Genomic DNA, 25916 nt, shown 5'->3' on the forward strand with positions numbered 1-25916 from the left:
GAGAAAAGCAGTGTGGATGAAAAAGGTCCTTTATTGAAGTTTAAACCAGTGTTCCTATCCTTCAGGACTTAATAGCTGAGGCCAGCAGAAGGTGTGGGTGGACATGGAAGGCTTAGTTCTCCACTATACAGCAAGTCAACCAGCTTGTGTAACTGTGAGTGTTATACGCCCTTGGATGATATGGCAGTGTCATTTTTAGACTTTTACTGCACTGCAATTAAGGTGGGAATAAGGTTGCAGTTTTTGCCTGAAAGACCCTCATTTACACTGTGACACTGACTTTCTTTGGTTGCTCTCAAGACAAATCCTTTTGAAAGACTACAAATGTTTAAAGGATGTAATAGATGCATGATGGGACTTCTGTGCTCTTCACTAACCGTGAGAAGGACACTGCATGAAATCTTGAATCTGACTTTTCTTTGACTAATTTTCCAGTACAATTTTTCAAACATGCATGTATGTAACATGACATGCTGGGAATCAGACGTGCCTCTTTCTTTCCTGTGAGCCAATGTGATTCTTGGATCTGAGTCAGTGTTTTATGTTTTAATCACTGCAGTGCCGAGAGCATAAACCTACTCCTCTCTTGCACTTTTCAACAACTTTTTTAATTTTGCAGTTTCCCTTTAATTTGTTTTCTCTCTGGCTATGGCTCTTAACTTCATTTCCAAATAATTCGTCTGAGGATGAACCACATGCTATTAGTAGGGTGAAAAACGAAGCCAGAAACGAAAAAAAAAAAAAGAAACCCAACCCTGCATTCAATGAGCTTGTCCAAAAACTTTCTTTATTAATTTTCTCTTCCCTTATCCCAGAAAGTGCTTCCTCAATGATAATACAGCAATTGAGCTGGCCTTCTAGTTTATTGCATTTTTCTAATGAAATGTCGTGATACAGACAGGCAATCAAGAGAGACAAAAAAAAAGAGGAGGTAGTACGCCGGTCAACTGAACTTTCTTTCAATCTGTTAGTGTATTGGTGTGTATCAGTCTGTAAGTTGACTGCTTCTCATCCTCTCTCTCTCCTACATATTTCCTGTCACTCTTTACAACATACTGTCCCATTAAGCAGAAATACCACCTCTGTGGAAAATGGTGACTTTAGCAAGAAGCTGTAGAGACATAAAACTGATGCCTACTGTTGATGAGAAAAAGGTAATCCAGTGGCATCCATCATTGGCTTTGCTTCTCAGAGGGAATAGAAAGGTGTGCCAAAAAAGCACAAAACAGACCCAGAAATGGGAAAAACTTCAGTAGTACCTCTTTTAGTTTATGTATTTGCTTTAACAGTGATGATCTTTAACATTAATAATAATAATAATAATAATAATAATGATAATAATGATGATGATGATAACACACACACATATATATATATATATATATATATATTACATTGCTTCCACTGACCATTCTAATTGATTGCATGAAAGAAAGGTGTTGGCATTAAGGACTTCTTCATTCTTCATTTTTTTGTAGAGGCTTCTTCTAGCTCTGGGCCTTTACAAGTGTTCCCCAGGGGAGAATTTTTGGTATTCTTGTATTTTCTATATCTATGCTACCACTGGGCTTCATAAAAAACCTGTGATCCGGTTTGCATTTCTATGCTGATGATACAGCATTTAATATTTCCCTGAAACCTGGTCAGTCAGTTAATGTAACATGCAATGTGGTGTCCTCTGGGTGACTGCACATGCTTTTGGGGAAATTATTTTAACATTTCTTGTGAAAAACACACGGCCAGGGAGATGTAATCTTGTTTCTTTTAACAATAGCCAAAATATTTTTTTTAATTACTTGCAAAAGTAATTCAAGCTTTTATCTCATCTTCTTTGTACTTTTGCAGCTTAGCTTTTAACTAAGTCCAAGAGACAGTCAATTTTATAACTGGGTTGAACTCCCTCCCTAACCAAATCATTATTAACTTTTCAACAATTCTTAAAAACTTGTTTTTTTTCTTAACAGTCTTTCTTCAGAAGTTCCCTTTTTAACTACTTCTATTGCAGCTATGTGCAATCTTTATGTTATTTTCTGAATTCCCCTTTTACCTTTTTATCCTGTTGTTAATCATTGTTTTATGGTCTTATTTTATTTATTGTAGCATTTTACAACTTTGTTTAAAAAACTCTTTGCATTTTACTATGATTATGATGATGATCTTTATTACTGCATAATGTGAGTTTTAACTCACTAGCATGACTATACATGCTACAGCTGTATGCTGCAGTCTTTCTGTTTATTATCCCTTCTCTTCACTTCCACCTTTTATCTATTTAATAACCGTTCATCCACACGCATCTTCCTACACCACTGTTTATGTGTGTATTGTTTTCATGTATGTTAGCATGCATGTGTGTCTGTGTAGCTGCCATCATTAATAAGTCCTTCTGAACTACCATGAAACAGGCCTCACTGTGAGCATACAGCTTCAAATGCAGACACACACACACACACACACACACACTTGCAAAAGCATCAACAGTGTGTACATTTAGAGTCACAGACAACTCCCCTCCTTCGTTTCAGACTCCATTAATCATTCAGAGCGAGGATTTCCCTGAAGCCTGCTCTCTCCTCAGGCAGACACTACGACAACAGGCTGACGAGGCCTCGAATGACACTGAGACACATTTATCAGACATACAAGACATTTGTCTCAAAATCACTCTGTTTTCATGAACTTTCAAACCTTCTTGGTGATGTTTCTATTGTGCACAAGTCAAATCTGTGGGATGGGATGCACTGTTGTTATCTTCCAACACAAGAAGACTGCATTGTTGGTGAGCATATAATATTCTGCACATCATTGCAATCAATCCCATCTGACCTCTAAAAGGTCCAAGTTGTTGATCATTCTATATTGAATTTTGTGAGAGTTTTGGAACACATGACATCCTACTTTACCATAGCCCTGCCATTAAAAATGTTTTCACCCAAGGTTATTTCATTTTTGCTTGGTCTCGGAAATCTGAAATCCATTTACCTCACCTTCTGGACACGGTTAGCCAAATGACTGAGATTTTTGGTTGGAAGCAAACAACCTGAGTGAAACTGGTGAAAAAATATGGTTCATTTTTAAAAAAATAAGGGTTGAAGAGGTTTTGTGTAGATTCAACAACATGTTTTTCTTTGCCAGGCTTTTCACTGGGAATTCCTGACTTAAAGAAGGAATGGAAATGTTGCCTGAGCTTTTATTGATCTTTAACAAATGCATGCATTCATGAGCGCACGCGCACACACACACACACATATGACAATACCTACTTGCACACTTCTTTGAGTGACAGGTGCATGTGTGTGTGTGTGTGTGAGAGAGAGAGAGGAGGAGAGAGAGTGTGCACGCTGCCTTCCAGGTCATCCGTCTGCATTCCAGGTAATTAGACTGGCCAACAGCTGAGTCCCATTAGCCTTGATTACAGCATTCAGCACTACAGAAGAGGAGAGAGAGAGAGAAAAGAAAGAGAGCTTGAGAGGGAGGGATGTGTATATATTGTACACATTGAGTGTATTTTTAAAGCATTAAGATTCTTAGTGTAGGTGTTTGTGTGTGTAATCCTTGTACATGGGATTGATGTTGTAACAGGACTCCTGGCATGGTTATTTCCCCTGGGCCTCAACAGTACAATCAAAGGATCTCTTTGCATTTACAGCCACAAGCATGCGTTACATATTTTGCAGCATACAGTGTTTTTCTCTTAATTGGCTTCCCACCATGGAAGCTCACACATTTTATCAATCAGCTAACATTGTCATCTTAAGCCAAAAATGCAAATCACAAGCCTGTTTCTGATGGATACCTACAGGATAGGAAACATCATACACTTTTTTCAATGAGTCTTACTGCCACATTCAGGTTTCTAGTGGGAAAAATTCAAGGCTGAGCCATAAAGAAGTAACAACAACTGCTGGGTGCAGGAAATGACACCACTTCTACTCAGCTGTTAGGAATCAGGTCTACACTCAGAAGATGTGTTTGTGTAGTTAGTCTGAGGAACAAACAGCCAAGTCAACAACAAAAACAGCACAATGGTTGTGTAACATTACAGTCAGGCCAGGGTATTTCTTTGATCTGTGTACATCTATCCATCCATAATGTATTTTTCCTTTAAATCACACCTGAAGGAAACTGATCAACTCATGAGGTATTTTAATGTACATTCAGCAGGAAATGTTTACTTAATCTACCCAGGGCTTTTCTGTCTCTCTGTATGTCCACCTCCACCCTGTATCCGTCCCTCCATCTTCTTCCTCTCTCTCTCTCGCTCTCTCTCTCCTGTCTCTGTCTGACCCTCCATGATGGTTTCAGGATTGGGTGATTGATTCCAGCTCTGGATGGCTAGCATACAGGCAGCCTGCACACTCTGCTCTGACTCAGTGATGAATTACTGGCCTTTTAATACAGATAGCAGAGACAGTGTGAGTGGGAAATTATAGAAAGATGGGATGAGAAGAAGCCAGGTTAAAATTGCAATGAGAAAGAGGAAATGCAAGGAAAAAAAAGAATGAGAATTGGAGTGAAGTAGAAGCAAAGATGAAAATAAATGGGTAACTCGAAAAATAACTGCATGTGTGACTGGAAAATGAGAGAACTATGTGTGTAGCCCCCATCAAGTAGAAAGGCCTCTCTTATTGCTTTAAATGAGTCATGTGGAGTGTGAAGACGCAGGCCAGAGGGAAGAAAAACGTTCTGCCCATCACAAAATTGAATTAAACATTGAAATATAGCCCGTCTCTCACTTAGTCAAGTGTGATGCCATTTCTGGGAATTGTCAGGATTTCTTTGCCACTTCACAGCCACCAGAGAGCCAGAGAGGGGAAAACCGCTTTTCTACTCCTGAATATTTTTATAAGTATGCCATCACTTGAAACGCCTTTAACCCTTGTTTTAATGATGCTTGAGCGTTTGCTCAGTCATATAAAAGTTAACAAAGCTAAATTACCTTTGTGGCCAATTAACCACAGCAGAAACCTGATGTAGAATTTACTAAGTGTGTGGTTCAATTCTGCTGTTTCCTTTTTCTGCTCAAAAAGTTTTTTGGAAGTTTGAAGAATGTGACAACTAATAATGAAGTCCATGCACTTGTTGTATGATTGTAGATAAAAGCCAATTTGCTTACATTACACTAGTCTTTAAGTGGTTGATTTTGATCATGTTTAAATATTTCCGTTTTTTTATCATGCACTCCCATATAGATAATTTTAGTATAAGAAGTTTTGGAACCATGAAGGAAACAAATTGTACCTACAAGTTAGCTTTGAAAAAAGGTGAATGATTTGACTTGTGTAAAACCAAGTGAAATAATGTCTAACATGTCATGTCTTTGTGCTCCACCTACTACAGAAGAGTAAGCATGTGATTGTTAGAGGCAGCAGCAACCAAACACCATGCTTACACTAATTTGAACTGACCTGAGACTAAATGATGAGGTAATCAGTATCCAGTTTGATTTCACTGAGCCTCCAGTCATCATGAAGATGGAGAAAAGTGTATATCTCCATGGATAATGAAACCCTGGGGATTTCAGGGTTTAGGATTCATAAAGTATTTATGGTATGTTCATTAAGTATTGATTAAGCCGTTAGAGAGCGTTTAGACACCCAGACAATCATTATGAAAGATTAGAACTTGGCTTGAGGAAGAGCAAGATAGAGGAAGGCAGAAATGCAGAGAGAGAAAGAGTTTGCACTGAGAGGTGGATGGAAATGAACAAGAATAGCAATGAGGATAGTGTGAAGAGGAAAATGTAAGACAAGAAACGGGAAAAAAGCAAGGGTGCAAGAGGCAAGGGAGAAAAAAGAGGAGAAGGGCAGCGAGGAAAATTCTGCTCTCTAAATATTAATCAAGTATTCTGATAGCATTTTAGGCAGCAAGGCTACCATTACAAGAGATTAGGTTTTAATCTGAGGAAGAGGAGGGGCGAATGGCAAGTAGGGGAAAGAGGAAAGGGCAGGAGGAGGAGGGTGAGCATGAGAAAGGAGGAAGTTAAGGATAGAGAAGAGGTGGGCTGAGGGGGGGCAAAAGAGAAGGAAGAATAGATGGATTAAAAAAGGAAATGAGCAGGATTAAGTCTAAGACAAGTTTGACAGGTAAGAGGAAGGAGTCAACACATAATAGAAAAGTCTCATTTCCCTAATCATATACTACTTCTTTAAGAAACTGCTCTGCTCGTTCTTTCGCATTTCTCTGTTAATTAGTCTCCATATTACCAGCCATCCATTTTCAATACCTGCTCATTCCTGTTCACGCTTGTGCGAGGCTGTGACGTGTCATTTAAGATGTGAAGTGTTGCTATTTGAGCTGTGAGTGGGATTGCAAAGAAATGTGACATTCAAGTACCATCTAAACTCATATCCATCCATACAGTATACAGACCCAGCCAGTGTTTTTCACAGGTATTTAACCATTGCTCTGCCCTCTCTTTACCCTCTAGCTCTTCAGCAGGTGTTGCTGCATTGCAGGATAACCAGGAAGTAGCATGATAAGAGGTGCAGACCTGCTATAATGATGCAGCAATGAGGTTTAATGGGGCTGAAAACACAGGCTGACTGGCTGGCAGGCAGGCTACACAGTCAGGGAGAGGCACAGTTGGTGTGAAGCTGTTTCCAGCTCATGACAGATGTTACAGAGAGAGAGGAGGAATGAGAGACAAAGGGACAGAGGGGACAGAGAGAGACAGAGAGAGGTGAGTCATTTGCAACATGCAGAGTGAGAGATCACTGCGAAGTAACTTTATGCAAACGGCAACTTTGAGCAAAGTCAAGCAGAGTTCATTCACATGTGGGTGCCCCAAAGCACTTTACTTCATATCCCAGAAGTACGTGTGCAAATAAATGGTTTTACAGCCAACTGTGTCAAGAGATGGTGTAGTGCAGTGTAATGTGATTTCAATAACCTACCACGATGCCCCTGTTGATTTTGTACCCATCTCACTCTTGATTTCCCTGGATTGAGACAATAGAAACGGTACAAAGAAAAGTGAGGATTTTCTTGCAGGCAAAGACATGCATTACAATCATCAGTTGGTGGAGTGGAGGGAGAGTTAAGGCATCTTTCTTGTTCGCACAAGTCTGTATTCCCTTTGTTACAGTAACTGGAAACTGTGCAGAAAATGCCGACAGAAAAAACAGCTGACCCACTTTTTTGCTGAAATTAGGAAAACCACTGTGAGATTCTGTTTAAGACATATTGTCTTTGGATGAAATTAGTTTGTAACCACATTGACCACAGGGATATGAAACCTTCTGTTTAACCATTTAATTTTTTTGTGGCTTGTAAACAGGGAGAACAGGATTCTGTCAGACTTGCCTCCATAGACGGCCACAGAAAATTGTGGTACACACAGAGTAACTGTACAGCATTGAAATCATTTGTGCCTAAATGAGCAAGTTATTGTTGATAATGATAAAGTCCATGGCCACAGAGTTAAGAGTTTAAAGAAGAGCGGCGCACAGCCTCAGGGATGCTCTGGAGCTGATTTGTTTGAATGACAGAAACCCAGAGACTTTAACAGTGTGACAAGGCGACGAATGTGTCTGAGTTTCTACAGTGATTTCTCTACGGAATTCCTTTAACTTGTGAAATAGTACCTTCATTAGCTTTCGCCTTCCTAGCATTAAACAGTGTTTCACTTCTCAGTCTTCTCTTGGGTGTTCACAGTTTTGGAAGCCCTAAAGTTCTGTTTTATTTTAAAGGTTTTTCACGGCAACTGGGTATATAAATTCCCTGTTTGTCAACCCAAGCCTGATTAAGATGTTGCCTCTGATGACTTCTTACTGAGCACAGCACCGTCCCACTGAATCTAACCACTGTGTTGCAGTTTGTCAGTGGGTACCTTATCCCTACAGTCAAGTGTTGTGGCCTTCACAAAACCAGAATATTTTCATAAACACTGAGCTCACAGTATATTTAGATACCTCTGTGTGGTCTGATGGTAATAAGGTGGCACACCATTCTATCAACCAATCAGTAAATAAGGTTTGCAAATGAAAACATTAAGCCTAAATCTGACAAAATAGTTTGCAATTTCAGCAGTGGATCTTGTGGACATGTTTGATTATATTTTGTGTGTTTGAAGGACTAAATCATTCAACAACTGGACATCGTTTGAAAATAGAGGAATATTTTCAAATTAAAATGTCTAAAAGAAAGTCAAAAAATGTTTTATGTATTTAGTTGCATTATATACTTACATAATCCCAGATGTTTCCAGCAGGGTTCAAACCCAGAGTAATCATTAATTTAATTCAGGTTCAGAGACTCCTCTGTCGCCATAACTTCCAGAAGAGATTCAGAGGTCGAAGGAGATGCGAACATGACTACATTTAACACAAATAAAACCATAAAACATTACCTTGTGAACATTTCTGCGTTGTATGTTGTATTGGTGGTTGTTTAACGGTGAAGACAACAGCTCCTTCCACACTTCTTCACAAATTTAAACTATGCCTTTTGCTTTTATTGTTTTGATTAGTGACAGGCTTTTCACACTGTGTTTAAGGCTCGTGAGAAGCTGCAGCAGTGTGGCAAGTTTCTCAGCTCTAACACTACTGTTGTGCTTGTACATACAGTGACTAAAGGATAGGTTCACAATTTTTCAAATAATACTCAGTCCCCATATGAACATTGGACTTTGAACCCTTTGATAAAAAACATTTAATATAATAAAATATTGTAGCTGTGTTAAAAAAAAAAAAACTATATGAAGCTTTAGTGGAACCAGGCCTGTGGCTATGAGAAGGGCTTGATGGTTCTCAGCGATGCAACACTTTAAAGGAGATGACTCTTAGATTAATGACAGGTTCCCCAGCTGTTACATATGACTCCTCTCCTTTGATGCTGCTGCTTTTGCTCATCACTGCTTGCATAAAAGCACGCACACACAAGCCTGCGTGCAGATGTAAGAGATTCCAAGCTAGTTGCCCTGTGTGGGAAGACAACTGTGCCACTCTGTGTACTGGACACTCTGCCAAAAGAAAATTCCTGCTGACGAACAGAGATTCAGACTCAAAAACGAAAGGTAAAATTTTGCAGACTTCTCCTCTGGAGCTGTTCTGCTCATTCTGAGTCACTGATTACATAGATGGCTTTGGTCACAGTTGGCCAGATTTGGAACTCCCGCTTTTGAAATCAAACAGCTGTGGTAACATGCAAAGAAAAATCTTGCATGGATAAAGAAAATACTGATGCTCAAAATGAGCCATGTTAGGCCAGCTTTCTGACACAAGAACCCCCCCGCAACACGAACACAAATGCTTTTTGTCACAGCGCTGAAATAAAACATTTTGACTTTTTATATTTAGTTTATAATACACAGAATAGCGCACACAGCACATGCAGTTTCAGTATTTGTTTCATTTTCCATTACAAAGGTGGAATCAAATGTAAGAACAGTGGCCCATTTCAGCACTGCACAGGATTCAATAGCAGAATATTACTTAGGTTATTGCTGCTTGGATTTTTGCACGTGAAATGAGAGGAATATCATTTATTTGACATGAAACTACTACTTTATATGAAGTATCAGAGACTTTTCAGGCATTTCTGGGCAATCAAGATTTGCAAACTTATTACCCAGGCTATAATGAATGCATATGCATCATTACAGCATAGACGGGAGATGCAACCAATGTAACCATAAATTCTCATGAAGCAATGAAAGATTTAGCATCTCCAGCAGTTTGGGCAAATGTGCACACAAGTACAAAATTCTTGAATAATGTCTTGAAATCATGTAATTATGCTTTATAAAACCCCTTTTCTTTCTCTGCTGCTTTTCCTTTCTGTCTGTCTCGGTAGCAAAATGGAGCACCCTCCATCAAACTCTCTCCTGCATCCATCCCTCTTTAATTGCCAGCACACACACATGCACTCACAGGCTTTGGTCTCCTGCGGAGGATCATTTCAATGGAGTGCTGCTAAACAGAACAAAAATAATTGAAGTGTACCAGCCTAACTAACTGAGAGGCACATTAGAAGGAAGTTCCTGTCATTCCTGTGAAAAAAAACTTTAATGCAATTCAGTTAACATCTATGAATCCTGAGGGGTTTTCCTTATTACTTCAGGGGTTCTGAGGGTGAAGCCGGTGCACTGCCTTTTCAATGAAATGTTTATTCCTCTTTGGAGGAGAGTTTGCCACTTGAGTTCTTGACTTGTTTTGCAGGGGGATATTCAGTCATAAATATGGAAATAAAGGACTGGAATGGCACTGCCTTAACCTTTAATGTGTTTACTGCTGCAAAACCAGCTTTTAGTGGAGGGTTATAGTGAACTGTTATATTTCTCTCTTCATTTTGGGCATTTTATTCACTTAAAAGGAAAAAGAGTCTTACTTAGCACAAGAACATTCTCATTTGGATTTATCCTGTTGAGGTGAGGAGAAATCCAGCATCTGAACAACACCACAATCACATATGAAATGCTGATGATACAGAAAATACTTTATTATTATTATTATTTCTATGTGTTCTTTAAGATGAACAAGCGTGTATTGTGAGACCATACACCAGTGATCATTTACAAAGTTTCAGAGAGGCTTTTTCATTCAGTACTCATTTCTCTAAAACTAGACAAAAATATGCAACTTCCCTTTTTGGCTGTTGTTGAAATGTATTGCCAAGATGAAATTATGTTGAAAAATGATTTCAAAGTATTTCAATGTCTTCTTCCACTGTCCCTGTTAACAGCAACAAGAGCAGGACCCCACCAACCTTTACATCTCGAACCTGCCACTGTCCATGGACGAGCAGGAGCTGGAGAACATGCTGAAGCCCTTTGGCCATGTCATTTCAACTCGGATACTGAGGGATGCCAATGGCCTGAGCAGAGGAGTCGGCTTTGCTAGGTATGCATGAGGAGAGATGCATTGCACACAAACTGTCACTTACACTCAAGGCTCTTTAAAAACGTCTTGTCTTAGCTGTTCAATACTTGAGGAACTGAAGCTATCTATCAAGGTTATTGAAGCAAATCTTGCCAATAGTCAGTCATGTCCCACTTTATTTAAATATAGACGTTTGGTGGACAAAGTTACTTACAGTTACTTAGCAGAGAAATAATACAGAGACATAATCATCTCACTACTGTATGGTTCAGATTAATTGTTTTAAGTGTTACAAGCAACCTCACCCAAGTTGACTCCCAGCCATGTACTTAGCTCTAATGGTACAGCTCTACTTTCCTATACCCTTGACCTGGTCACCCTCCTTTGTGTGTGTGTGTGTGTTTTTGTTTGTTTGTGTGTGTATGTGTGTGTCTGTGTGTGCATGTGTGTGTGGTCTTCTCAGTTACAACATGGGAGTGTGCCAGTGATTAGAATGCAGTCAGGGCTCCATTCAGGGTCAGTGGCTATGTGTAGAAAACCCAAAACACATACAGAGACATGCGTGCTACACACACACATGCACGCACGCACACATGCACACACACACACACAGTTTCTCTCTGTCCCATCACTATTTTTCTCTCCCACACACACTGGCTTTTGCTTGCCAAGCAGGCAATTAGTCATTGAGCTGTGATTGGGTGAGCAGAGCTGAATAGGGGCAGACAAAGAGGACATGACACACTACAGATCAGAATGAATGGAGCTTTTCAGTCGGGACAAAGGAGAGGAAATCCCATAGAAAACACACACACACACACACACACACACACACACACACACACATATGCACTACCTAAGGCATTTTGCTCAGGCATACAGAGACAAACAGGCACAGATGCATAAACAGACAGGCGTTTAATGTACTTACTCTATTGTACACCACATTTGCAAACACATATTCACATACACCTTCAATACCTTCACATTGCCATGTTTTTTGACAACCACAATACACAATTCTGTGCATATTGAACAGTAACGTAAAGAGCTGACTGTCCTCAACTAGCATCTCTGTCTTTCTCTCTCTCTCTCTCTCTCTCTCTCTTTCCCTGTCAGGATGGAGTCGACAGAGAAGTGTGATGTGGTGATACAAAATTTCAATGGGAAATTCTTGAAAACTCCTCCAGGCATGACAGGTAGGTGTCTATCACCAAGACAATTGCTTTATACCGGCTGAGCTTGGGCTTTTCTATAGCTAGAGAAAAGAGTTTCTCTATAGGTCATGCAGCTTATTTTGTCAAGGTACTCTTAACACACACTGAGGCTTCTGCACTCAAAGGTCAAATTAGTTAAACTTGACCTCAGTTTGCAGCCAACCTTTGAAAGCCCTTCTAACAGCTTCAGTGATTTGTATGTGTTAATAAAAATGTGCTGAAATGTATCATGTGTGTCTTATTGGTGAGAACACAGCAGTTTTGTCTTGTATCACCTGTGCACACCATGGCTTTGGCATACACCATATAGCCAAAAGTAGCTCTTTATGGTGCTGTTTTCAGGGGTTGGACTGGGCCCCTTACTTCCAGTAGAAGATAAATCTTAATGCTTCAGCATACCAAGACACTCTGGACAATAATATGCTTTCTACTCTGTGACAACAGTTTGGGGAAGGCCCTTTTCTATTCCAGCATGCCTGTTTCCCAGTGCACAAAGCAAGGTCCATAAAGAGATGGTTGGATGAGTTTGGTGTGGAAGAACTCGACTGGCCTTCACAGAGCCCTGTTCTTAACTCCATCAAATGCCTTTGGGGTGAACTGGAATGGAGATTTTGAGCCAGGCCCTCTTGTCCAACATCAGTGCCTGGCCTCACAAATGCTGTCCTGCATGAATGGGCAAAATTCCCACAGACACACAGAATCTTGTGGAAAGCCTTCCCAGAACAGTGGAAGCTGTTATAGCTGAAAAGCTGTCTGTGTATTTAGAATGCAATGTCATTAAAGTGCCTGGAGCTGTTTGAAAAATTTCAACACCAGTGCCAATACAGTACCTAGGTTTTTGATACCAAAATTATGCTTATGTGTGTAACAAAATTTCTTGATTTGCTCATTTAAATCAAGATATAAAATCTAAACTGACACTGATTGCTAAACTTTGATGCTTGACATATGCCTGTAATAAACTACTGATGTTAGATATCCGGCATTAAGCATAAATACACTTCTTTTCATGCTTCAGGGTAATCCTCTGCCTCTAGAAGCATGCATTTTATTTTAATGGATGCTATAGAGAAATCAGCCATGGTTTCAGACTGGTAGGCAAAAGTAAAATACTACAATACTACTTTGTAGAAAATATAATTTCACAGATATTTATTATTATTATTTTTACTGGCCAAATATAAATGTATTTTCATTAATGAACCACATGATTTTTCACTTACGGTCAGGCAAGGGACATATCTACAACATCTACCAGTGTCAGCGCAACTGATAATATATCACAGTCCTCACTGTTACTCTCTTTCTCTCTGCCTCGCTCTTTAGACCACCTTGAGTTGATTTAGTAGGAGGATCTGGATGATTAATTCCTTGACCGTACAGGACACAGATTGAGACACACACACACATGCACGATGCTCATGTACGTACGCAAACAGACATCCCCTAAAGCACACAATCTGTCTCTGATTGTCCCCCAAATAAACAACAAAGATTTGCTGCCTTTTACACAGAATGAAAAAATGGAGGAAGAAAGAATGAAGGGAGGAGATGTAGATGGAGAAGAGAGAGCTGACGTGGGGAGGGCCAAACTGAAGTTACACAGAACAAGAGAGAAGGGATGCAGATAATGAATGATCAGGTATAGACAAAGAAACAGGAGGTGCACCACGCTGAAGAACATGGAAATCATAGACAGACTGAGAGAGATCTGTGCCCCATGCTCTGACAGTATGATGTGTGTGATACATATGATTTTGTAGCAAGTGATACAGCATTCACTCCACTGCTGCTGCTGTTAACAGGCTGTGTGTGTGTGTGTGTGCGTGAGAGAAACACAGAGGGCCCTAGTCTAACGATCTATTTAGGGTGTGTCCAACTGCCCTTTGCTCGTTAAATGGCAAATAATCTGGGGACAAAGTAAGCTGAAGGAGCCAAAAGGTTGTATTTAGTTCTCTAATTAATCGTGGCTGTTTTAGGAGTAACATTGCCGTCTCCCATTTCCTTTAAAAGGCATGTTTGGTTTTCTTTTTAAAAAAAAAACAAAAAAAACATGCCTTTTAAAGGGTTTTTATTCCTTTCTGTTCAGAGTCCATTCAGCTTGAAAAAGTTTATGAAAAATTGCACATACACAAATTGTAGAGATTATGGTATTTCATGCCCTCTCCTAGACTGCATTTTAGATTGTGGATCTTGACTGAGAAGAAATAAATTAGAATTTTTTTATCTTGGCCAAATCGCCCACCCCATGTTGTATTTACATATTGTTGTGCTGGCCAAAACATAAATTAATGCAGGTTTGAACTTCAAGTTTCACATGCAAACAGAGATACACTCACTATTTGTATCACCTGATCATGACCTCTGTAGTGAAAGATATGTATTGCTTGTCTTTTCCAGGGGTGTCCATTTTCTCTTTTCCTGTGTGTGTGCGTGTGTGTGTGTGTCTGAGACAGAGACCGACAGAGAGAGAGATTTGTAGAGAGTATTAACGTATGTTGAGCAATGAAATTGCCGTGAGCTCACAAACCAGTGAAACTGGGATCATCCAATCTGACCAAGCAGATACTTTGTGTGCTGATCCACAATCCACACTCACACACATACATACCCCAACAGCAGGTTTTGTCGATTTATGTCACCATTTTGTTTTTTTGTGTGTGTCACTGACAGTCTGTGACATTTCCAAAGCTGTTGTAGTTTCATCGTGACAAGCTTTCGTGTTGTACTTACTCTACTGTTAAGCTTGCTATGCTGTTACCGTGTAAAGTGCACATCATTGAGTGATGTGTACTTGTGCCTTTGCCTGCGTGTTCCACTGATTAATACTTCTGTCCGTTTGTCAGGGCTGAAGTATTGACAGGCAACAGTAATATTTTACTCTCTTGCCAGGAGATTAATGCTGACATCGATCACATGACCCAAGCTTCCATCTGCCCTTGTTAACAGGAAGTCCATTGATCCGCAGCTTTCTGAGTTTTCTACTGTTGGGTCCGGTCACAGAGATAGACTATCTAGATTGGACACAGACTGGAGTTTCTCTGCTTGTTATTGTTTATTGTGCTCATTTGTGCACATATCTGTATCACCTTCATTATTAAGTTACTTTGTACAAACAGAGGATGTCTAGAATATGTTCATATTGGTTTATATGCCTTTACAATGGCTCCACAGCTCTTGTTCTCCCTAAACAATATGTGTTGCAAACATCTCCTAATGTCTCATCACTTTCAGTGAACAGAGACTGTCCTGCAAGTGCTACATTCCAGTCTGAGGTGTAAATCGAGTAATCGCAGCCTGCGTATTTACTAAACGGTGTAATTCTGTCTTCTTTGAGCTCAGCGTTCAATAATGTCCTTTCCCCACACTGTGAAGGAGAGAATCAGCAGTAGTGCGAAGTCCATCCATAAAGAGTGCATATCTTCTTCAGCTTCGTCATGACCATGTCACTTCCTGTCAGAGCTCAGTATAATAAATCCTTCTTGGTGTCAGTGATGGCACTTTTGATTTCATGGACCAGGAGATAGATACCAAGATATCACTGGGCTGTTGCTTCTCTATCTTACTTACATGCTCTTTTATGTCTTTTTCTCTGTTTATATTATTTATTATGTCTCCTCCTGTTCCCCCAGTTACCCTCACTTTCAGTCCATCACCTCTGTCCCACTTATAAACTCCTTTTCCAGCCCCCTTTTGCATTTTATGTTCCTAATCATTCTTTCTCTCTCTCTGTCTGATGTGCTGTTGTAGTTTTAGTTTTTCCTTTCCCCTAATGGTAAGACCAGTTGAGGACAAGCATGAAGAGTCCAGATCTCAGACAAGACCCATTGTCATTCAGTAGTTTCAATAATAATCAGGAGGCTTTTAAGAATGTATGCAGCCTTAAAAATGTGACATGATCATGAGGCATTAAGTCTTCTTTCAGTGCAGCAGTGGTTCAGTTCTTTCATGAGTGGAAAATTAACTTTATTTGATGTTCCTGACAATGGAAGAAATAAAATCTACAAGGTTGTACTGAGAAAAATATTGTGTAATTATGTGACTGTAGTGCACTGTCAGACTTGGAGTCAGATTACATGTGATATTTAGAGCCACTTATTCAGGTGTTAAAACGTGATGTATTTGAAGCATTAACCAAATCACATCAATGCTGTTGAGTTGCAAAGATATTTGGCACTATCTTAACATCACTTTTGGAATTAAATTCTTAAATATATCAGTGTATTGATGCATTTTATTCCAGCTTGTCTCACAGTCAGTTGCTTTTTGTGTTGTTTTAGGTTTACGTTGCGTAAATGTAGACTACCTCTTCCCTTAGGGTGCTGTCAGGGAATGGTTTGTAGTTGTCCTAGTCAGCTTGTACTGCTTTACAGGGGCAGCCAAATGAGATCAAGACTCAGGGTTGGAGATCATCTCAGTTTAATGAGAGGAAATATCTTCTAAATCTCAGGACTCTGTCTCAGCTTATAGCACTTAGTGTTTTGTTTACTGCAGAAGGCATATCCGCTACATTTTTAATGACATAGAAGTGCTAATAGCAATATGAATAAACATTTTCTAATACATTTTATTTCCTTTGGTGACAAATAGTTAGCTTCCTCTCATGTGTGATGCTTGAACAAGTAGCCCCCTAGAGTGCATATGCTTGTGTCTCAGGGCATTGAGCTTTTTGATGCAGGGTGTCTTTAAGAAAGCCAGAAAGAAAGAAAGAAAGAAAGAAAGAAAGAAAGAAAGAAAGAAAGAAAGAAAGAAAGGAAGAAAGAAAAAGGATGGCATCCCATACAGTGTAACTGAGGGATTCCTCATTTTGTCACATTTGGGGATTGGCTCCCATTTTCCAACTGAATGATTTCCCATGTCGCTTGCTAATGGATTGGATTTTATTTTAAATGAGAATTTTCCCATTTGAGGGACTGGATCCCACTCATCCCCCTCTTCCCACAGCAAAAACTGAAACCAGCATGCCGTATAAGCCTTTTTGTTTCTGCACACTGGACCTTTATTTAGCTACATTTAAAGTAACCTGTTTGTTTCCTCCTGGACATATTTGACTTTACCTCTTATTTCTTTTCATGTGTCCATCTCACCAGAAAGGAGATGGATACGTTTCTGTGCTTTGCTGGAGTTTTTATGTTGCTCTACTTTGGTCTCCGATATCCCACAGCTTCAATGAGCGGAAACAGTACGTGATTCATTCTTCACAGTACAAGACGCCCACCCTGCTACCTGTCAGTTGTTCACATCACTGTCAGTTAAACACAAAATACAGAGATTATAAGTTCAGTTTCAAATAAGTAAAGCTAGTTCTTCTTTAAACACTACAGAATTCACACACGCACGTCCAGAAAGTAAAACAACCAAACTCTTTTGTTATTTTATTGACAGAGTCTTTGCAGTCTTTACATAGGTTGTTTCCAGTGAAAGTATCACTGATCTTCCCCAAAAGAAGCCAAAGAAGCTCAAAAACTGGAGTGAAACGGTTCACTATTTGATCAACAAAGCAGTGACATTTGGATCAATAAATTAAGCTGGTAAATCAACTACTGCAAGCCTTGGTTAATGAGTAGAAATAAATCTGTTTCCAACATGTAGGTTTTGTTCAGTTAGTATTTATGTGTGTGTGTTGTATGTGTTCACTTCAGTGAGTCGCTCTTGTCAATTTGCAGCTTTCTGCAGTGATTTATGCTGTTTAATAACACTGACTACAGGAAAACACACACATGTTGTGACACACAACCACAAACAGACCACACAGTAGTCTCAAAGAGTGTGTGTGTGTGTGTGTGTGTGTGTAGAGGGGTCTTCTTTGTTTTGCAGTATTTTAGTTCTCACATTCTGAAGCTCTGAAGCACATTGTACAGCAAATCAAAAACAAGAAATTCAGTTTCTGCTTGAACCATGTGATAAATTATTTAACAATCACAAAATGCGTTGCTATGTTTGCTGAAAGGCAAAGACTCTCTTAATGTCAATGTATGACATTTTGAAAGCTTAATAAACATAAAGCCTCAAGTCATTTTTTACACCTCGAATATATTTCATATATTTATTTATGTACAAATAATTGCAACAAAACAAACAACATGCGCGGTATGACACAAAATCCTCCACAGTTCTTCGTTTCTGTCACACCAACTACAGTATGTATCCACATTGACTGTTTCTCTTATGGTGAAGTGTGAGCCTCCGCTCTCTACCTGTCAGGACACTGACAAGAAAAAACAGTCTGGAGAAAGAAGGGGAATATTGTGCTCACGGCTACATGGATAAATGGATAAATGCAAGACTTTGGCAATATGTTTTGCTTGTTCAATTTGGATTCAATTTCTTTTCTTCAGCTCCATGTCCTGTTTACTAAAAATACATTTATATATCTGAACTCTATAGAAACCAAATATTTGGTTCAGACTGTGTTAATTAATTTGACTTGCCTGAAAGCGACCCATTTTAGGGGGCAGGCACAGCTGTACCCAAATTCATCAGGAATTCATCACTTCAGGTTGCGGAGCCGCAAGACTGACAGCAGCAGGGGTCAAACTGACAATTAAAAATGTCCTCCTTCCTTTTAAAGCTCTCTTGTGAAATGTAACAAATTGTAGTAATGTAACTGTGAAAGCAAGCTGAATAATTAATTTGATGCCCCAGTCCGAGTGGCTTTTTCCACAGGTAATCTTGTCTCTGGGTGCTTTGCGGTTGTTGTTGCCTCCTGATTGTCTGCTGACTAAATTTGCCTCTTAAATAACATTCATTATTGTCATTCTCATCATATTTATAACTTGTCACTGTGTGTAGAAATGAATATAAAGTGAAATGTGTTTTATTTCTTTTCCTGCGCAGAGAAATACACACTCACAAAGTCTGCCACCACAGGCATCACCTAACGCCAATGCAAACTGACATTTACTCTTGCCTGTTTTTGTATTACCACTGTAATATGATGTGAATTAAAGGACTGTAGGTATTTCCTTGATCATTATGACATTGTTACTTTACTGGAGTATGACACAGAGTCTTTAAGTGTGTGATTTTACAGATGAGCTATTTGACCAATACTAAAACCAGATTAACCAGATTAATTGTTTTAATGGAAAGACAAACTACCTTCATAAATTGGCTAATTTTTGTTTTCGTATCCTTTTAACTTAACCAATACTAATTAATTAATAGCCAGTGGCAGGCCTTTCATCATTTGTGCCCCATTGAATTCCTGATTTGTAAGACTAATTTTACAGTATTGACTAATTACGCCAGGAATGACAGATATCCTCTTTCTCTGAAGGGGAAAATAAACAATAGCAGCACCAGAAAAGTACAACAATACATTTAGTTGTATTGGCTCTGTTCTCCTTCACTCAAAACAGGATCAAAACACTCACACAGCCATAAGTGTTTGTTTAAAAATCATTTTTAATTCATTCTTTTATTTCAGTTAGTTTGCTGTCTTACACTACAGCACAAATGCTTTTCCATATTCCATGTCTTCTTTTGGTGGCATTGTATAATGCCAAGACAGCATAATCTGACATGTCAGATTCAAATAATAATAGGATTAGACTCCTGGTATCCGAGAATGTTGTGGCAGTGTACAGAAATGTGAATCACTTATTGAAAAGGGAAACACAACCGTCTCCATTTGTGGGCCTGCTCACCCAAATATTGGCCTCCTGCATCAGTTTCTGAAAAATTCAAGATCCAAATGCAATAAGGCAACCAAAATGTTAGAATAATATTGATGCATGTATGTGTGAGTGGGCGTGTTTGTGTGTGTAATCACTGGCCCATAGCACTGGGCCAGTGTTTAATGTCTGGAGCCATTTCGCAAGCTCTGCTATAAAAACAGCTTACAGCAACAATGTGGGGAATGTGAATTTTTATGTCTGTATATGTATATGTATCCTAGGGGATTATACAAAATGGAATAAGCCCAGTGTCCCTCCCTGTTGTTGCTGTATATCACTTTTAACAAGCACCCTAACTGTTAAAAATTCCCTCCTGTCAACATGTTGCATGCTTCATTCGCTTCATTCATTCATGCTAATATGCAGGACACAGAGAAAGTGAAAGAAAGAAAAGTACACTAAGATTTTAAATTTAGTCTGTCATTCTTTAGCATCTGTCATGTCAATCCTTTTATTTTGCTCTCTTAGATCAGCTACTTAGCGTTTTTGTATCACTAATTCTAACAATAAATGGCCCAATTTTTCCATCCCACTTCAATTCAACAACAAAAACCTTTTGCTGTCTAGATGCTGGTGCATAAAAATAACTGTTCAAAACACAGAGGTATCTTTTTCATGCAAATACAGGGGGTAAAAAACTGTTTTAGATCAGCAGGAGTTACTTCTTACTTTGTCTGGTACTTTGTCTGGTAAGAAGGTGCAGAGAAGAAAGTGTCCTGACTAAGAGCTTGACAAGTTGTCAGCCATCGACAATATGTCTTACTCTGTCTGTCACACCAGTAAAACAGTAAAACAAAATAGCAGCAAAACACAGCTCCAGTGTGTGTGTTTGTGAGATTCTTGGATTTTCGAAGTAAGAATTATTTAACACGCAAAGACACACATCAATGAGCTTCTACTTTGTGGTACAAATACATTCTTGAGCTATAAACCTCACAGTGAAATCCTGTCCATGCTATCCTCAGATGTGTCTTGGAGCATCTTCTAAACCTAATCCTTTTCTACATTGAAAATTAGAATTTTCAACCATTTTATATAAATAATAATCCTCTTGTCATCACTTCATTACTCGATTCAAAGTAAGCCCAACTCCTGAAAGCCTTTACATTTGCATCACACAGACTACTTACCACCCGTAATAGTAATAGCCTCTGAAAGGAACTGTTCCTGGGCTGCCGGAACCATTTGTCAAACTCAGAAACCTTACCTGAGTTTCACTCAGAGGAGCCAGGTTCCAAATGTAGTGTGTCCTCACCCTCTGGTGCCATAAAGCCCCTTCTATGGGGTGGTACTTTCAGATGGCAGAGGACGTATTGAGTCATGTGCACTCACATTGTTGCATCTTGGAAATTTTGGAGTAGTCAGTCTCCTTTTCCACCTTTTTTATTCATCACATCTACACAACCATTGTGTTGTTTTCTTATGTGTGTGAAAATTATGTCTCAAACAGCATTATGCTTTTTAATACCCTATCGGTCTAATTTACCTAATCTTCGTGGTTCCTTGTTTCCTTGCTGTGGACACTCAAGCTGGACTTTCTTATTATCGGCCTCTTGTTTTCTGGAACTATATGCTTGTAAAGGACCACAATTTAAAATTCACAGTAAAGCTGTTAATGCTGTGAAATGGAGAATAAACTTATTTTTAATAGCTTCATTAACACCCCCTTGAATTTCTTTCACCACACTGTATCTTCTCTGATTTTGTTGTCATCTGTGAGTCCAAACTCATCCATTTTTTGTGTATTTTTCGGAGCCAAGCTCTTGTTTTTTCGTTGAAAACCTGCAGTGAGTTCTGTGGTGACACATACAGACACACGTCCCACACCTACACAATACGACTGTTTACCAAATGTATATGAAGGTATGGAGCTGAGTGGGTAGATGAGCGAAAGAGAAGGGTGTGATTGAGAAAGATGAATAGCAAAGGTGCGGGGATGATAACAGAGGCCCATCTGTGTGGCCTGTTATTCAGACAGAAATCAACTTAAAACGTTATAATGACAAAGTACTCCTAAAGGCCATATAATCACACAGCTCTGCTTTTCTCCATTTACTTACCTTTCGGAGTACGCATCCAGGCCCCAGGCGTTCCAAATAACTCTTGTTTTCAACCTTGAGCTCTGAACGCTTTTCTCTGCTGAGAACACCTCATTTTTCAGTTTGCTGAGATGAAGAAACATTTTTCTTTGAGAAGGCGAGGTAATTGCGGAGTTTATTTTGCTATTCATAATGTGTGAATCAGTACTTTGTTAGTTCATAGCATTCTGTTTCTTCTGAGAACGTCATTATTTCTAAGCAACACACAGTGATGAAGATTGGACTTTCTCTGCAAAGTGAAGTCATTGGCAGTGAAATAAGACAAGAGTGACTGCCAGCTAAAAGCCTCTTTTAAAATGCAGTGAATGAGTCAAACAAGCCCTGGTGAGCGCATTAAAGTCACAAGTGAGAGGCAATGCATAAAAGTAGGCGGCTAATTCAATTTCAGGGTTAGGAGGTGTTTTTATCGAACTGAATCAGGGCATGAACAGAACACTTGCTGGTGTGACAATGTTGTGTTCCATTTACAGTTGAGGACTTTATAATTGCAGTGTCATAATGGCATTTAAATGCCTTTCAGTTTTAACATATTGTTATGATGATTTGCTGTGCTTCATTTGTTTCTATGCATCTTTGCAGTTGTGAGTCAGAAATCTTTGTCTTGTGAATATGCTCTTATTCATTTGTACTTCTTTCCATTGGGGAAAACTGAACTAATTTCAAGATGTAAGATAAATGCTGGAATTTCTGTATCCGTTTTGGTGTTTAAAGTCACAGGCATAGAATGCATGTTTTCCTTTCATTTTTAATTATACACATAAATTACACTTATACACTAACATATTCATTTTCTCCTGACTATATAACATATCAACATTTTTATACACACATGCTCTAAATGTACAGCAAAAGACATGAAGTACACATGCTTTGTTTTGTATGCTACAGAGGGCAGTATTTACTGTGATTTACGGTTATTTAATATGTATGATGTTCTTTCAGTTATTTATTTAATTTTATTTTAGTTCATTTGAATCAGATTAGAATCTGCTCACTCTGGGTGAGTAAACAGCGTAAAGGGTTTCTTGTAAGGTTACATGTTTAGAAATCTTTGCATGTTGCTGAACACTGCAAATCCAAGAAACATACTTTGGCATTAGAGGTCACATGAAACAGAAAAGTATCTGTTGACTGTCTGACTACATAAACCATCAAATGTCTTAGCTGAGTGTCCTGATTCATGTTTGGATAATACTTTTTATTGTTTTGTTGAGTCATGCACTTGCTGAAGCAATGCCCAGAAATAGAAGCCATGATTCACGCTTTCTAACAAATTCTAAAGATGTGCTTTTAAATTAAATAAATTGGTGGAGAACAAAATCTTTTTTTAAGGATAAACCTGTCCCGATCCAACTACTTCCATTTCAGGAGAAGACTGTAGGGTGCATCTGTAGCCTATCAGGTTGTAGTTAGAGTTTGGTGACCTTTTATATGGGGGGTGCGGGGGCTCACACTCAGCTAATCCTATTTGTAATCAAGGCTTTCTTCTTTCTCTGGTCCAGAACAGGACCATGTTGTCTCTGGAGCAATCACAATCGCAGTCTATTGCTCGGGGTCAGGCTGTGTGGAGTTATTTAGCGTATTAAGTATGCCTGTTTGCCTTGTCGTTTGAACCGCGCTCACTGTGCTTTGATGATTAGCCCGTGGCTTTGTTTCCACGTCAAGGCTGCTTTTGTCGAAGTATGGTTGTGGGGGTTGCAGAGATTATGCGATAACTGCTGTTGTTTAGATGTTTGGATTAGGGGTGGAAGAGATAAATGTAACAGCTGACGTCCTGTTTTCAGGTCCATTTGATTTATTTTATGTTTTTGTTTAAATCTTATCTTTATAATGTAACTCTTATCCTTATGCATGAAATTTTACTTTTTCCTGTTCTTAAGATGATTAATCCATTTCTCTGTTTGTCCTTGTCTCCCTCTCTGTCTGACTCACTCTGTAGCCCCTGCAGAGCCGTTGCTGTGCAAGTTTGCTGATGGAGGCCAGAAAAAGAGACAGACCCAGGTCAAATATCCCCAGAATGGACGACCGTGGACACGGGAAGGAGAGGTGAGCCTCGAAAGTGTAATTAATCATCAAAAAGAAAGTTTGCCAGGAACCATCCTAAAATTTCCCCTTCAGAAGTCATGCAGCTTTTTTTTCAAGTGAAACGGCAAGTTGTAACACAACAACCACGTCTTTCAGTCGCTTTGTTACAACATAATCATTTTTACCTTCTGCCACTATAAAAGACAGCCACATAGAATGTTTCCTTAGGTAGAATTGTGCAGCAGCAAACATTTTTTAAATCTGCAATAGCCTCTGTTAGTCACCAGTATGAGTGCAGTATATTCAACCAATCTCACTCCCAACGTGTCAAATACAGCAGCCTGTTCAGTGGCCCTTTATTTCAAAGTATGACTCTGTAGCATCACTTCTAGAGTCTCTTTCTAGTAAAGGAGTATATAAAGTGAGAAAAGTCCAAGTTAGGAATTGGCTCACAGGACTTCCCCATAGGCAACCAGGGTTTGAGCCTCTTGTGTAGCCAAAAGTGTCCTGAACCTAACTGGCAAAACCAAACAAAACTGCAACAATTCTACAATGTTAGTAACAGTCTAAAGTCATAAAATGTCATAATATGTAAAATGCCAGCTTTATGTATATTATTGCTAATTTGATGGTAGAGCCCTGCATGTGAAAGAGTAAAGAAATGCTAGAAGGGTGAGAAAGAATATCATAGTTTAATCTGACCAGGCTGCTGTATGGGTCAAGCTGGGAGTGAGAACATGTTGGTATCTCCACAAACCTTTTCCTACTCCAGCAAAAGCACAACCACAAGCCTATCACAGTAGTCAGAGAAGTGAGAGTGAAATACTGTTGTATACAGTACACCAGATTGTTCTTCAGCATGTCAAAGCTCAGTGTCCACAGCTGCTTCACAGAAAACATTACAGTAGATCTAAAAAGTCAATGCTTTCAAAAACTATAAAGATCTGTCTGATCTTTCCTTTGACATCAGTTTCTTTTTTAAGATTTTCTAAGCAAGTTTCAGTGGCTTGACAAGCCCCCCTACAGGGTCATTATCAGCTTTCATTTCATATAACATACTGTACGCCAAATTAGAGATGCTTCTGACAGTATGAAAGCTGGCATATATAAAGGTTGCTGAATTCAAAATACTAGGTCCTCAAGACCCCTGTGCCAAGTTGCTTTTTCTTTTGTTGAAACTCCCACCTCCGGTCTGTCATCTTCAGAAGAAATGAAACCTTGTGCAGCGGATTGAAAGCAGATTGACTGTTGCACAATGCAGAGGGTTCAGAAGTGGTTAGTGTCAATGCCAAAGCTTTAATTTACAGAACAAGGGAAAGTGAACAATAATGTTGCCACCCCCACACCAAGTGTAGTTTTTTTTTAACAGTTTCCCAACATTTGAGTTACATGGAGGTTGGGAAAGAGCATGGTGGTGAGGTGAAATGAAATGGAACCAGGCTGAAAAAACTGTGAGAGCAACCACAACAAAAACAAAATGCCACAGTACAGCATGATCTTCATGTGGGTCTCTGTGTGCACATATTGCAGCTTTAGATTAGAGGCCCGGGTGCTAGAGATTCTTTTGTTGTATCCTGTTGTCAAACATCTGGTTTGTCAGCTGGATTTACATGATCAGTGCTTTCAGTGGGATTCCTCACACATTTGTCCAGGCTGCCCTACCCGATCTTGCTGAGAAAAAGGATCTCCTCAGAGGTTTATTCATTTGTCGGAAACAGATCTCCAAGTTTAGGCAGACTAACAGAAACATCCGGCCGTGAAGGGGCTTCACAGGGCCCGTCAGTTCACCCTAATTTCCCAGAACTCCTCACACCTCAATATGTCTGGCTTTGTGGCTATGGCATATTAAATACATAACCACTCACATAACATTTGTGCAGAAGTAATACCCATGGGACAGCAGATTATGAGACAACTTGTCCCTGAGCATAGATGTGTCCCTCACCCCTTCTACATAGTGACACCCACAGAGACATAAAATAGCTGCAAATTATATGTCCTGACTCATTGTGGTTTTCAACATTTTCTGTCTGATTGTGACCGTTGTGGCACCTTTTTATAGCTGTCTTTGTGGTC

The 25916-nt window shown here is 39.3% G+C and overlaps 1 protein-coding gene across 3 annotated transcripts in view; it reads left to right on the plus strand.

Annotated features, from left to right (window-relative positions):
• Positions 1–25916, plus strand: part of LOC124065240 (RNA-binding motif, single-stranded-interacting protein 3-like) — a 108788-nt gene that overhangs the window by 65213 nt on the left and 17659 nt on the right. For all 3 annotated transcript variants that reach the window (XM_046400445.1, XM_046400447.1, XM_046400446.1), the window contains exons 5-7: positions 10684–10841; positions 11940–12019; positions 23755–23861. In XM_046400445.1, coding sequence (XP_046256401.1) covers positions 10684–10841; positions 11940–12019; positions 23755–23861 — 345 coding nt within the window. The remainder of the gene's footprint in view (positions 1–10683; positions 10842–11939; positions 12020–23754; positions 23862–25916) is intronic.

This window comes from Scatophagus argus, chromosome 9 (genome assembly GCF_020382885.2).
Source record: "Scatophagus argus isolate fScaArg1 chromosome 9, fScaArg1.pri, whole genome shotgun sequence".
Taxonomy (NCBI): domain Eukaryota; kingdom Metazoa; phylum Chordata; class Actinopteri; family Scatophagidae; genus Scatophagus; species Scatophagus argus.